This window comes from Saimiri boliviensis, chromosome 21 (assembly GCF_048565385.1).
Source record: "Saimiri boliviensis isolate mSaiBol1 chromosome 21, mSaiBol1.pri, whole genome shotgun sequence".
NCBI lineage: Eukaryota > Metazoa > Chordata > Mammalia > Primates > Cebidae > Saimiri > Saimiri boliviensis.
In genome coordinates, this window is record NC_133469.1 from 26,891,274 (window position 1) to 26,905,728 (window position 14,455).

The 14,455-nt window shown below is 54.1% G+C and overlaps 1 protein-coding gene across 2 annotated transcripts; it reads right to left on the minus strand.

Annotated features, from left to right (window-relative positions):
• Positions 1-681: 681 nt before the first annotated feature.
• On the minus strand, positions 682-14,370 carry GUCD1 (guanylyl cyclase domain containing 1). 2 transcript variants are annotated; one of them, XM_010349231.3, is made up of 6 exons: positions 14,123-14,370; positions 7,204-7,288; positions 5,883-6,048; positions 4,903-4,994; positions 2,283-2,524; positions 682-1,521 (listed from the first exon to the last, which is right to left on the minus strand). In XM_010349231.3, exons 1-6 carry the CDS (start codon positions 14,163-14,165, stop codon positions 1,427-1,429), a joined length of 723 nt encoding a protein of 240 aa, XP_010347533.1. In that variant the 5' UTR covers positions 14,166-14,370; the 3' UTR covers positions 682-1,426. The 2 variants fall into 2 exon arrangements, with proteins under 2 accessions (XP_010347533.1, XP_010347534.1); XM_010349232.2 differs by having other exon boundaries at positions 682-1,518; positions 14,123-14,244.
• Between the last annotated feature and the right edge of the window lie 85 nt (positions 14,371-14,455).

Below are 14,455 nucleotides of genomic sequence, written 5' to 3' on the forward strand. Positions count from 1 at the left end.
AGAGATGGTGTCACTGTTGCCCCTTTGAGAATGATCCATTTCCCTTAGTTTTTTAGGTATAGACTGGGGTTTAAGGCCCAGCCCCACCACTGTCCTGGGCAGACTCCCCAGACTGGGCCAACTGCCTTGTCTGTGAAGTGAAGGGGTGGGTACTCAAACCACCAGCCAAGTCCCTTTCTTTAAAAAAGAACTTGAGCTGGCTAACTGCCCTGTGCAGAGGTATTGGTGGTTCCAAAGTACCTTCACTCTTGCTATTACTGTTTTACTTGAAGGTCATTACCCCTCAAAAATGAAAACTTAAATCTCAAAGAAACAACCCCTGATCCCAACCAGGAAAAAAAAAAAAAAAGAAAAAAACCAAAACCGAAGGAAGAGCTCTATGCTATTTGCTGTGTTGTATGATCCTGGGCAGGAACCCCTCTTCTCCATCAAGATAGAAGAGACCCAGTATCCTGTGCAACCTGGTGTGAAGACCAGGCTGGGTGGGCAGCTGCAGGCTGCCCCTGCCCGTTGCTTTGGAGCACAGGCCCTAGCAGGCAACCTTAAAGTACTAGGGGGTCCCCATCTCAGGGCAGACCCCACTGTGAGGATTTAGGCTGCTGTTGGGAGGCCTCCTGGGTGCAGGGATCCCTCTGGGGTTAGAGCTGCTGTTTATTTCCAGAGCACACACTGCTGCCAGCCATCAGGCCTACCAGTGGGATCCAGGCCCAGGTCACACCCGAGACCCCTCCATCTGACAGAGCTGGAGGACCTGGAGGACTGTGGGGGGCTTAAGAGTCCCCAGGGGCCAGGGCTCTGCATGGCAAAGCAGCTGTGAGGTGTGTCTATGCTGGGTGGCAGGGACCAGATGCTCTGAAACCAGCCACAGAAACTTGGGCCCATGGGTAGGCAGGAAGTGGTGGTGTCATCAACCATGGGGCACAGAGGCATCTTCAGCACTTCCAGGAGAGAAGAGCCTGGAGGGGTCCTCAGTGCTGGGGGGGTTGGGGTCAGCTATGCTGTCTCCAGACACTCACATACTATCCTGACAAGTGGCATCTGTCAAGCGACTTCTCTCTCCAGGCCCAGTCCTGCGGTCTGTGGGGAGACAAAGCCTCTCCCTTGCCTTGGGTCTGGCTCAAAGGCAACAAGGGCACTGTTGGAGCTGGACTTTCTGTGGGTACAGCTGGAGTCAGGCTTGGGGTCTTGGGGGATGCTTCCAGCAGCCAGCAAGTGCTTGGGGTGACCGACATGACAACACAGGGCACTGGCAGACAAAGCAGCTGTGCCACAGTCTCCCAGAGTTCCCGGGGCCCTGCCAGATGGGCTGAGGCTGCAGTTCCACATTCCAGCCCCAGCAGCCCCAGGCCTGGGCCAGGGCATCCTGAGTGGGCCCAGCTGGGGTGGGGATGGGGTCCGAGGGCCTGGGCACACCAGGCTCCTGGTGTCAGCTGTCCAAGTAGACAAAGAGGATGTCCTCATCTGTGCCATAGCTGGTTCTGGCCTCCTCAAAGTTACTGATGCTGGTGCTGCACATTCCTGCTGGGGTGGGGAGGGCAAAACAGGGTCAGTGGGTTGCAGGAGAGCACCTACCCCACCAACGGTGTCCGGGGGAGCTGGGTGAGGTCTGTGTCCCACCCGCTTGGCCACTCCTCTTAGCTCAAGCCCTCCACCCTCAGGAAGTCGTCCTTGTTTATTCTGGTCTTCAAGTCCTCCTTGTCTATTCTGGTCTTTCTCTGACTCCTCCCCAGTTGAGCAGTTGGAGAAGGTGAGGCCCAGAGAGGGGAAGAAACATGCTCTAGGCCACATAGATGGGTTAAGTCTATGTGATCAGGGTGTCTAGGAGGTGTCTATGTGAGTCCAGTCTATGAGAGTCAGGGAAGCCCTTCCCTGTGCCCGGAGGGCAATAGGCAGGCCAGGATGGGTCTACAGCAAGGGCTGGCTCTGGCCAGGCTTTTCTTTCTGAGGAATGTGCTGGCCATCCTGGGGGGTTAGGGGAGGGGTGCAGCCTGTGCAACATGAGAGGGTAAGGCAGGGACCTGGGCAATGGCGTGGGGCCAGTGGTGTGGGAGGGAGGGGTGGCCGGGGTATAGAGGAGGCTGGCACAGTTTGTGGCAGGTTTGCCTGCATGACATGAAGGGTGGCGCCAGTGACAAGAGCCCAGGAAGAGCAGGGACTTTGAGGAAAAGGTGGGGAAGGAGGCCCTGGCCATGCTAGATTGAATAGGTGGGAATCCTGGTCACTGGGCATACAGAACAGTGAATGTGGACTACCCTGCTTCACCCGCCCCAGGCAGCACTCACGGTCGGCGTAGGCTGGATTGTTGTAGAAGATGCAGCCAGTGGCTCGGTTATAGCCACGCAGAACGATGAAGTGGCCCTGGTAGTCAGGAGTGCGGCAGAAGCAGCGGTGGCCACTGGGGGCGAAGCAGCAGTACTTGACAGGGCTGGAGCACAGGTCACAGTGCAGCACCCCCGAGTTCACCAGCACGATGGCTACATGGCCCTGAGCCAGGTGCGCCTGGATGTCCTGCACGCTCACCGTGCTGTGGGCAGGAGGGGGGTCAGCTGGTGCTGCTAGGCTCCCATTTCCCATCCCTCAACCGGATCCCTGCTTGTGCCTGTTTCTCTGTTACAAAGCTTGGGGATCAGCTCCTCTTCCTTTTGCCCTGAACTCCCTGCTCTGTCACCGTGGCCCAGGCTCAGCCTAGAGCCGAGGAGGGGAACGGTTGAGGGGTGTGTGGGTCTGAGTGTGCACAAAGATGAGCTGGCCTTGTCGGGCCCTTCATGGAGACAGTACATCAGCTCCAGGTGGGCCCAGTCAAGGCCACTAAAGCAGTACACAGAAACCACCTCCTGCTGTGCTCCAGCCTGGTTAGTGAATTCTTTTTGCCCGGCCCTGTCTTTCCTCAACCCTAAATCATGGGTGGTTTACACTGAAAACTGCCAGCCCAATCTAATCTCCCAAATCTGAGCCAAGCATGGCTTAGACACTTTCAAAACCAAATGCTTCTCTGAAAGAGCTATTTTACTTTTTTCCTAAGGCTCCTTGTGGCAGAAGGGGCTGCCCAGAAGGGCTGGGCCACAGTGCTTCCAGTGGAAACTCCAGTTCAGCAGTGATGTCTGCCTGGAGCCTCCCTTACTGGCAGAAGGTGCTACCCTACGCTGTGCCTTCCAGCAGGCAGCAAATCGAAATTAAAACCCAGAAGGGGCCTGGGCACAGTGGCTCACGCCTGTATTCCCAGTGCCTTGGGAGGTCAAAGCAGGAGGACTGCTTGAACCCCGGAGTTAAGAGACCAGCCTGGGCAACACAGCAGTACCCTGTCTCTACAAAAACATTTAAAAATTTACCAGGCGTGGGGCGTGGTGGCACAAGATTGTGGTTCCAGCTACTCAGAAGACCAAGGCAGAAAGATCACTTGAGCCTGAGGCTGTAGCAATGAGCTATATTGCACCACTGCACTCCAGCCCACATGACAGAGTAAGACCCTATCTCAAGAAGAAAAAAAAAAAAAAAGGAAAAAGAAAACACCCAGAGGGGCAAAGGGCAGATGGGGTTGTGGGCAGGGGGAGCTTTAGGCCACGAGCTCCCGCATCTTTGCTGGTGGGGGCTGCTCACCCACTTGGGGCCCTCCCTAGGAGTGGCAGCATCAGTACCACATGGCCTGGCCCAGCTTCAACCATGGCTGAGTCATGTGGCAGTTTGGATTGCTGCCTTGGCCACGGAAACATGCCATTTTTCCATTTGGTCTTCGAAACAAAATAGCTGGCTAAGTTCCCAGTGGCAGTGTACAAGAGTGGGATTTCAGCTATAGGGAAAAAGCAGGGGCTGGGCTGGAAGGAAAAGCTACAGGCTTCAAGGAATAACAAGCATGGGTTCAGATCATGGCATGGCCAAAATGCAGGGGGTGGCTCTACCATCCTCAGCTTCCTCCCCGGAGAAACAGAGACCGCAACAGCTGAGGGCCGTTAAACAAACATTTGCTCCCTTTCCTTCCAATGTGCCCATGTGGTCAAGGGTGAATGAAGATTCCACCCCCACCATTTTCTAAATCACCTATCATGTGATTATAGTATGTCAATAATGAAAATATAAATCCACAAAAAAAGGGGAAATCTGAAAAGAGTGGTGTCCAGGGGAGCCTGCCCAGGACCTACAGCAGGCGTCCCCAAACTTTTTACACAGGGGGCCAGTTCACTGTCCCTCAGACCGTTGGAGGGCCGCCACATACTGTGCTCCTCTCACTAATCACCAGTGAAAGAGGTGCCCCTTCCTGAAGTGCGGCGGGGGGACGGATAAATGGCCTCGGGGGGCCGCATGCGACCCGCGGGCCGTAGTGTGGGGACGCCTGACCTAGAGGCAGCAGGCCTGAGCCCCACTCCCACAAAGCCCAGAAAAGAATACCATTCACATCTGGGCAAACTGCAGCCAGGGTCTTCCTAAATCCAGCCCCAATGCACACAGATGAGAAGGGAGGGCCTTTGTAAGGTCACGGCAGCCTGCAGGCAGATCTGGAAGCCAGGCCTTCCTAGGTAGCCTACACACTGGGTCCTCCCTGCTCCCTATCCCTTGTCAGTCACTGCACCAGGACACTCCTCTCAGGCCATCGCCCTTTCATTAGGGCTCTTGTGTTCTGTCCCATGCTGTCTTTCTGCAAGCAGCCCAAGGGCTGGCTGCAGTCTCTCTCAGTCACCTGTCCCTCCAGCACCTGCTCCGGATCTACCCCTGGCCAGAGCCTGGGTCCTGTAGCCCCACTGATCTCCATAAACCAAGGTTCAAGGGGGCAAGCTAGAGCCCACAGCCAGTTCTGCCTGGCTCCAGAGTCCCAGCCTTTCCTGAATGCCATCCAGAGGCCTCCCCACTGCAGATCTGTGGGTGAGCAGGTGTGAGAGGAAGGGCAGTTAGGAAGGTGGGGGGGCTCACCATTTCTCCACCAGCACCTTGCAGGCCTTGGCTTGTGCAAACAGCTGATTGACCCGGGTCTCCTCTGTGTCAAAGTGCTTCCTGTAGAAGGACTAAACAGAGAAGAGGGGGCTGGAGTGGCCACCACTCAGGCTGCCCTCACTCCATTTGGATGAAGGAACTAAAATGCATGTTATGGAGACAAAGACAACAGAGGGCAAAGGAGCCACACCTGCCAGGGCAGACGGTACGTGCAGTTCACCTGCCTGTCCTAAGCAGGAGCAGGGATGTAGGATAGAGGCATGAAGGGGATGCTTAAGAGAGGGTGGGCAGCTGGGCTCAGGTTGACCCCCGGGGAGGATCTGTCACCCTGGGGCTTGTACACTCTGGCAGGCCTGAGCAGGAGCCTGCAGCGAATAAGCAAGGGGGATGAGGCTGAGCCACCTGGGACAGCTCCACTACAGTTTGGCTTAGCTAAGTGCTGTCCACAGAACACTCTGCTGGTGTGGCTATGTTGGCATTATTTTTCAAAAGGAAAAAAAAAAAAAAAAAAAAAAAGAAAAGATGGTATTTTGGTTTTCTTCTAGACTACTAATTACCCAGCTGAAAAACTGACTCTCCTGGTTTAAAAAAAAAAAAAAAAAAGTTCAAATGATGGCCGGATGAGGTCAGTGACTTTCTCAGAGGCCCTGGACCTGCCTTGTGCTGAGGATATTACGAAGTGGCCTCTGCACATTCTGAGGGCTGTAGAAGGCAGCCGGACAGGAGCCAGGATTTAATCCTCAGATACTCTGGGCAAGCCAGACTGCAAGGTCACCTGCTCCGACTGGCTCCCAAATCCTGCCTCTAGCCTCTTTGCTGCTGGCTCCCTGGTCTCTGCATACCTGGGTATCTACCTGGGGGTCTAGGCCTTGACTGCTCTCTCTTCCAACTACTGGAACCACGCAGCCTTACACCTCTGTGTGGCCTCACACAGGAAGGCCCGGTGGCTGGCCGCTCACCTGGTTCTTGTAGCCCTTGTCGACGCCCAGGGTCTGGGTACAGAAGCGGTGCCTCACGCCAAAGTGGTGCATCAGGTAGGCCAGGTCAATGGTCCAGATGCTCCTGGTCAGCTGCAGCTCCTGCAGGGCTCTCTCAAACTCACTGTCGTCCAGCTGGCCCAGGTACCTGTGGGCAGATGCGCTGGGGAGCTCAGCTCACTCTCAAGGGTTAAATGGTCTGGGTCACCCTCCACCTACTGCCCAAGAGCCCCTGTCACAGGTCCCATTCCCCAGAAATCTCCCTCCTTCATCATAAGACCCTAGGGTCCTGCCCACACACTGCCCAGGCTGCCTGGGCACCATCCTGGCTCCAGAGTGGAGGGTCTGAACTCTGCTTCCCACATCTCTTGTGTCTTGTGACCTTGAGCAACTCGCCATCTTCTCTGGCCTCTTTAGCTTCATCTCTTAAGATGAGGTCCTAGGCCGGGCGCGGTGGCTCAAGCCTGTAATCCCAGCACTTTGGGAGGCCGAGGCGGGTGGGTCATGAGGTCAAGAGATCGAGACCATCCTGGTCAACATGGTGAAACCCCGTCTCTACTAAAAAATACAAAAAATTAGCTGGGCATGGTGGCGTGTGCCTGTAATCCCAGCTACTCAGGAGGCTGAGGCAGGAGAATTGCCTGAACCCAGGAGGCGGAGGTTGCGGTGAGCCGAGATCGCGCCATTGCTTCCAGCCTGGGTAACAAGAGCGAAACTCCGTCTCAAAAAAAAAAAAAAAAAAAAAAAAAAAAAAAGAGGTCCTTGGATCACATCGGTGGTTTTCAAAATTTTAGGCACAGAACCCTTTTGTTGAATTTTATCTTGTTGGGAATTCCAGGAGGTAAAACAGATGAAGGGGCAGCTGCCCTGGGGTTCCAGGAAGCCAAATGAAAACTCTTACACAAGCTGACTGACTGCTACAGTCCCTCTTGGCTCTCCGTCCAGGTTTCTGTGATAGTCACACAGCCTCAGCTCAACCGTCAGCACCCGCCTCCCAGAAGTGAGAGGTAGGGGGGTGGAGGGCCTCCTGTCACAGTCATGGGGCTGCCTTGTGGGCCAGGCCTGGGCACCTGGGACTTCCAGGCCACCGTGAATCCCCAGGCATTACCGGCATGGAGACCAGGGAGGCCTGGTCCATTCCTTGCTCGCTTTTGCAGGTAGGACTAGGCCCAGGTAGAAGCTTGGCCTCCTGTAAGCCCTAACCAAAGACAACTATATGGACAATGGATCCCACCCCAGTCTCAATCCAGAGCAGGAGATGTAGATGGGGAGCACCTGGGACCCCAGTCCTGGCCCCACTCACCGAAGAACCATCCTGGAGCAGGCCAGGCCACAGTCCCAGTGGTAGAGCTGCTGGATGATGGGCACAGGCAGTTGCACAAAGTCCCCTGTGCAGAAAGAGGGAGGTCATAGACCTTCAACGCAGAGCCCACCACAGCCACCCTCACGGAGCCAGTGTCACTGCCTCCTGCCTAGACCCTGCAGAGGCTGCTCAGGGACCTTTCTGTAATCCTTCAGCACCCCCCTGAAATCCAGGCTGCTATAATAGCAGTGATTGCCCCAAAACACCGGCCAAAGCAGGTCAGCCCTACTGAATTGAAAATCCTACAAAATTGAAAATTGAAAATGTGCACCAAGGGCCCCACATTTCTTAAGACCACCTTCATGGCTGCTGCCCTGGCAGCCTCTGCCTCCGTGCCTCCTTGTCATGATCCCTCACAACCCCGGGGCCTTTGCACATCTGGTCCCTTTGTCTGGACATACAGGCTTCCCAGGTGTCTGAGCTATCTCCTGCCCTTGGATGTCACTTCTCCAGTGTTGCCCCTCTTGGGCCCAGGGACCCACATGTGCACTCACTGGCCGCCATGCCTACTCTTCAAAGCCCTTCTTTTGGTGGGAGCTCTGAGGAGGAAGGACAGGGTCTTGCTCTGTTGCCCAGGGTGGAGTGCAGTGGTACAATCTTGGCTCACTGCAACCTCTGCCTCCCGAGTTCAAGCGATTCTCTTTGCCTCAGCCTCCTGAGTAGCTGGGACTACAGGTGCGTGCCACCATGCTTGGCTAATTATTGTATTTTTGGCAGAAACGGAGTTTTACCATGTGGGCCATGGCTGGCTCGAACTCCTGATGTCAGGTGATCCACCTGGCTCAGCCTCCCACAGTGCTGGGATTACAGGTGTGAGCCACCCCCGCCCAGTCAACAGGGACTGTTTTGCTTCCTGCTTTCATTCCAAGGCTGGCATATGGGAGGCACTCAGCAGACACATGTATCTGAGTTCATGAGGCCCCTGAAGGTTTGCTTGACTCCAAAGACTCCAGGACCACCAGGGTGTGAGACCATGGCCAGGAGAAGGGAGCTGTCACATGAGCTGTGTAGCATAAGGAATATTCCTGTGAGCTCCATTCCCCACCAACCCTGGGCAACCTCTTTGTCTGTGTTTGCCAGGCTGTGAGGTGGAGCAGAAAGGGCCTGACCTAGTGTTCCAGTCTCAGCTGTGCCCCTGGGTGGCTGGGGGCTGGACAGCTGACTTCCTCTTGCTGGAATGAGTCTGGCCATCCCCAAAGGGGGGACTTTGGTCTGATTCAGTCATTCAGTTTGACAAATATTTCCCAAAAGCTTGGTGTATGTACTGGAGATACAGCAGTGACACAAAGTCACTATCCTGATGGACAGCAAAAACAAGCAAACATAAGAGAAAAATAGAGACCTAGGCTGGGAGAAATGGTGGGGGTATGCCTTAGAGGGGATGGGGGAACAGCATGTGCTAAGGCCCTGAGGTGGGGGCAGATGGGCATGTGGCATGCAGGACTCTCCCCAAGGCCATCTCATGAATCTGGACAAAGTTCAGAGTCTAAAAAGGAAGGGACTTCTCTCTGCTGGTCACCACCCATTACTCACTCAGGACACTCACTCAGCACGTGAAAACTCAGCCCCCATTGTTTCCTCATCTGGCGGGCCTCTCCCAGACCGTGTGACCAGCTCTGTGCAGAGCCACCCTAGGAGCCCTTCTGCTGTGCAAGCCCCATTTCCCCTCCATCCCTGCGTGCACCATCTAAAACAGTCACTCACTAGTCCTGGGATATGGCCTATATCTCAGGAACGTCTATGAAGCCCTTTGCAGGTGCTAATGCCCTGGCCTTTCCAACCTACCCAGCTTCGTCTGAATCCCAAGTTCCTCCCTTCCCATGTCTGACCTTCCCCAGCCTTCAAGGCCTGGCTCAGAGGCCACCGTTTCCAGGGCCTTCCCTGATCACAGGCTGGTTACACCCTTTCACTCATCTGTACTCCTTCAGGCTTGAGTTCAGGCTTTGCCTCCTAGAATATGGCCCTTGCATGGAGCTTGTCTGTGCCCTCCTGGGTTGTGACCTATCACTGGTCCTGGCCTCTTTCTCCTCCACGTGCAGCAGGGCCCATGGAAGGCACAATAGGATGGGCAATGCAGACCTCCTGCTAGCTGGGTCGCCTGGCCTCTCTGTGCCTGCTTCTTCCCCTATGAAATGGACACCAGACGCCAGCCTGAAGGGTGATGTGGGTACTAAGGACAAGAATGTTCATAAAGCCCTTTGCAGGTGCTAATGTGAACCCTGCCCCAAGCTGGGGCCTGGTATGCTACGCCCAGGCTGGGCTGAGGCCTCATTCCCTTCCTTCCTCTTACCCCAGATACCTCCAAGATACTCAGGCTGTTCATTCAAGGCTCTCACATGTTCCCCTCCTATCACTGCTATGGATTCAGTGGCACTGACTCCTGCCTGTCCCTGCTCCAGATTCCACTCCCAGCACCTCTCCCGCCTTTACATACAGCAGCCATAGGGATTCCCATTCATAGTTTCCCGCTGCTCTTAAAGTTCTCACCCCTTACTAGGGCCTTGCCTAACCTGGGGCACTAGCCTCATCTCAGCAGCCCTCACCTGTGGTCTAGTTAACCTGTTAACTCATCAAGGCTTCATTCACCCCAAGGCGTTTGCATGTGTGGCTCCCTCTGTCGGAACTCTGTCTTGGCTGCTGTTCTCAAGGCTGTGCCCCTTCTAGTCATTCAGGTCCCAGCTCAAAAATCTCTTCTTAAGAGGTTTTTCTGACCAAGACTTTGAGAAATGAGGGGACTTTCCTTCAGCATCGTACTTGTTGTTTCCTTCACAGTGCTTGACAAAAGTAACAACTGCATCAAGACACTGTCTCTAGACTGCAAGCTTCCTGAGGGCAGGTGCTATAGTATCCTCTCCAAAATTCATGTTGAAACTTAATCTCCATTGTAGTGGTACGAAAACACTGGTGTAGAAGATATCCACACCCAAAAACAAACAAATAAGAGGTGTGCCCTTCTGGGAAGTTATGAGGGCTCTGCCCTCATCAATGAATCAGTGTCTTATAAGAGGGCTGGAGGAAATTAGCATAGGCCATTTTTTTTTTTTTGTTTTTGCTCTTCTGTTCTTCTATCATGTAAAGGCACAGTGTTTATCCCCTTTCTGTCCCTCCCACCACGTGAGGACATCTAGGTGGCACCACCTACAAGGAATGGGCCTTTACTAGACACAGAACCTGCCAGTGCCTTAATCTTGGACCTCAGAGTCTGCAGAACTGTGAAGAATTATTTCTAGAGCTGGACACAATGGCACACACCTGCAATCCCAACTACTCATAGGCTAAAGCAAGAGGAGCCCTGGAGTTTGAGACCAGTTTGAGCAAAACAGTGAGACCACCATCTCCAAAAAAGAAAAAAAGAAATTAAATTTCTATTGTTTATAAATTTCCCAGTCCAGGGTATTTTGTTATAGAAGCACAAATGAACTAAGACAGCAGGAAACCTGCTAATCTTGTTCACTGTTATTCTCAGTCACTGGTGTTGGATGTTTAATAGTAACTCAATAAACATTTGCTGGAAGAAAACTTTTTTAGGCAGGGCATAGGGGCTCACGCCTGTAATCTCAGCACTTTGGGAGGCCAAGGCAGGCAGATGACTTGATGTCAGGAGTTTGAGACTAGCCTGACCAACATGGTGAAACCCTATTTCTACTAAAAATACGAAAATTAGCTGGGTGTGGTGGCCAGCGCCTGTTATCCCAGCTACTTGAGAGGCTGAAGCAGGAGAATGGCTAGAACTCGGGAGGCAGAGGTTGCAGTGAGCTGAGATGGTGCCACTGCACTCCAGCCTGGGAGACAGAGCAAGACTCCGTTTCAAAAAAAAAAAGAAATGACCTTTTTTTTTTTTCTTTTAAAACAGGGTCTCACTCTGTTGCCCAGGCTGGAGTGCAGTAGTGTGGCCAGAGCTCACTGCAGCCCTGAACTCCCAGGCTCAAGGGATCCTCTTACCTCAGCCTCCCAAGCAGCTGGAATTATGGGCACACACACTACCACACTCAGCTAATTAAAAAAAAATTTTTTTATAGAGATGGGGTCCCATTATGCTGTCCCCCAGGTTGGTCTCAAACTCCCGGGCTCAAGCAGTCTTTCCCTTGGCCTCCCAAAGTGCTGGGATTACAGGGGTGAGCTACCGTGCCAGGCCAGAAGAAATAAACTTACGAAACACTCACTGTGTGCTAGGCTCTGGGGACACAAAGGTGACTAAAGACCCAACCAAGCCCTGGCCCCTGGGGACGCATATTCTGAAATAATTGCCCTCAAAGAGTTGAGCAAAGAGAGAGCTCTACACAGGATGTTGCACTGTCACGGTGAGCGCCTGCCTGTTCAAGAACCCCTCACAGCAGCCACACGCTGCCTTTTTGTTTTTCTCTACTCGTACTGTTTCTTCCCCTGCTTTTGCTCTTGAACAGCCCTTAATCTAGGGGTGTCCAATCTTTAGGCTTCCCTGGGCCACACTGGAAGAACTGTCTTGGGCCACACATAAACTACACTAACACTAATGATAGCTGATGAGCTTAAAAAAAATTGCAGCCGGGCGCGGTGGCTCAAGTCTGTAATCTCAGCACTTTGGGAGGCCGAGGCGAGTGGATCACGAGGTCAAGAGATCGAGACCGTTCTGGTCAACATGGTGAAACCCCATCTCTACTAAAAATACAAAAAACTAGCTGGCCATGGTGGCGCATGCCTGTAATCCCAGCTACTCAGGAGGCTGAGGCAGGAGAATTGCCTGAACCCAGGAGGCGGAGGTTGCAGTGAGCCGAGATCGCGCCATTGCACTCCAGCCGGTGTAACAAGAGCAAAACTCTGTCCAAAAAAAAAAAAAAAAAAAAAATTGCAGAAAAAAATAAATAAATAATAAAGTTTACAAATTTGTGGCCTGGTGCAGTGGCTCACACCTGTAATCCCAGCAATTTGGGAGGCCAAGACGGGCAGATCACAAGGTCAGGAGATCAAGATCATCCTGGCTAACACAGTGAAAACCCATCTCTACTAAAAATACAAAAAATTAGCCAGGTTTGGTGGCATGTGCCTGTAGTTTCAGTTACTCGGGAGGCTGAGACAGGAGACTCACTTGAACCTGGGAGGCAGAGGCTGCAGTGAGCCAAGATTGCACCACTGCACTCCAGACTGCGTGACAGAGTGAGACTCCATTCTCAAAAAAAAGAAAAGAAAAGAAAAAGTTAGTTTACGAATTTGTGTTGGGCCACATTCAAAGCTGTCCTGGGTCACAAGCTGCGGGCTAGACAAGCTTGCCTTACTCTGAAATGTTAATGTTGTCTCCATCCCTCTCACTCTCAGGACCCCTCAATACGGAGTGCTTAAAGAGGCTTTTGCTTTCCCCTGTTGAACAAAATGAGAATTCTTCAGCGGCAGACGGGGATGAGGTCGCATTTGCCACGTCCCAGCCCTCAGCCCAGGGCAGGCACTCGGGATATACTTGGGGAATGGAAGGCATTTTCCAAAAAGACCTCATACCTTGAGATGCCCAGGCCGACTTGTCACTTCAATCTCCACACCCCAGGCTTCCAGACTACAGCCCTCTGTGTGAGGGTCCCTCCTTACTCTGTGGCTTGGGCTGTGACACTGACTAGCTGGGCTATCTTCTGCGAAGCTGTGACTCTGCCCATGCCTTCCCATGTCCAGCTGTAAAATATGGCACAGGACAGCAGCTCTCTAGGGCCCTGAGAAACTCAGCTGCCCCTCCTCCTCTTGCCCCGCTCTAGAACTTCTTGATCCTGAGGCCCAGCAGCTCCCACATGGCCATCTCCAGTCTTGGCGAAGGCAGATCAGACCTAGAGATGCTCATGTTGGGGATGATAACGTTAGGCGAGGCCTTGGCATTTCTCCCCATAACAGCTTTAGCCCACAGCCAGATGTTGATGCCTGGAGCCAAGGGGCTGCTGGCCTGACTTCAGTTAGTGGTTGTCACTTAGGAAGACACGTAGTGCACTAGCCTTGAATACTTAACCCAACTCGGACTCAGTCTGCTTAGCTGCAAAAGTGCACATCATAGTGGGCACCTACTTCAGTGAGTCGTTATGAGGATTAACGAGGCACTGCCTGTAAACAACTGCGCACAGCGCCTGCCTGCCTCATAGAAAGCTCCTGCGAATGTGAGCCATTCCTCCTCTGAAGCTCAGGAAAGGCAAGTACCTTGTCTAAGATCACAGGGTTAGATAACTGCAGAAGGAGGGATGTAAATCCCCTACTCCACACAGCAAACACAAAAGAGAAACTCCCTGGGAGTGAAACCCGAAGGTCAGTGTCCCACATGCTGTTGACCTCTTCCACAGTTGGCACTTCACCTGATTTACTAGCTAGCACTCCGTTTCTCATCAGCCCTGCCCTTAAGCAGGACAGGAATCACGTCTTCCCCCTCCCCTACTTGTTGGGCAAGCAAACTAACCGCCAAGGCATTGAATACCAGCCCGGGTCTCCGCCCCAAAAGGGTTCAGGCTACCGCGTGGCAAAGGGAACCAGACGGCGAAGAACAGGAGCAAGACAAAACGCCGAGTCTGGGAGGCCAGGACACCCGCCCTTCCACGGCTCGGCGCTCTCGGCCAGTTCCCCGCTCTTCTCAGCCTCAGTCTTTCACGGTTCCCCAAGGCACGGGAGCTCCCAAGGGGGCTCCAGCAGGACTTTTCGCTTCTGGGGAAGGTGGCGCCCCTGCTACCCGGACCCTCCCACCATGCTGACAAGGGTCGCACTCCTGCGAGTGTCAGAAAACCCCCACTGACTGGAGCGAGGAGGGTGTGGGGGCGAGGCGGCAGTCGGCCCAAGGTCGCGCGGCTGGACCCTGCCCCGCGCTAGGGCGGGGTCCCCCTCGTTCCTAGGGTGAGGACTGGGCCCACAGAGAGGCACTGACCGGGCTCGAGCGGCGGCCCCGCTGCCTCCGCCTCCGTCCTCATGACCCGGGCGGCGCGGGGCGCCCATGGCCCCGGCCCAGAGCGGGCTACAGCTTCCGCTTCGGCTAGGACGGGAGGACGGTCGGTGCGTATCGAGTTCCTCCGCCGCCACCGCCGCCGGCGCCGCTGCGGTGGGGAGAACTGGAGGCGGCGGCTGGGCCGCCCCGAGACCCGCCCCGGTCGTTCCAGGTCTCGAATCTGGAGGCCCCGCCCCTTCTAGAAGCCCCGCCCCAAACTTTGATTCTAGATGCCCCCAGCCTCCCAATTTAAGCCCGCCCTGGCCATTTGCCGCT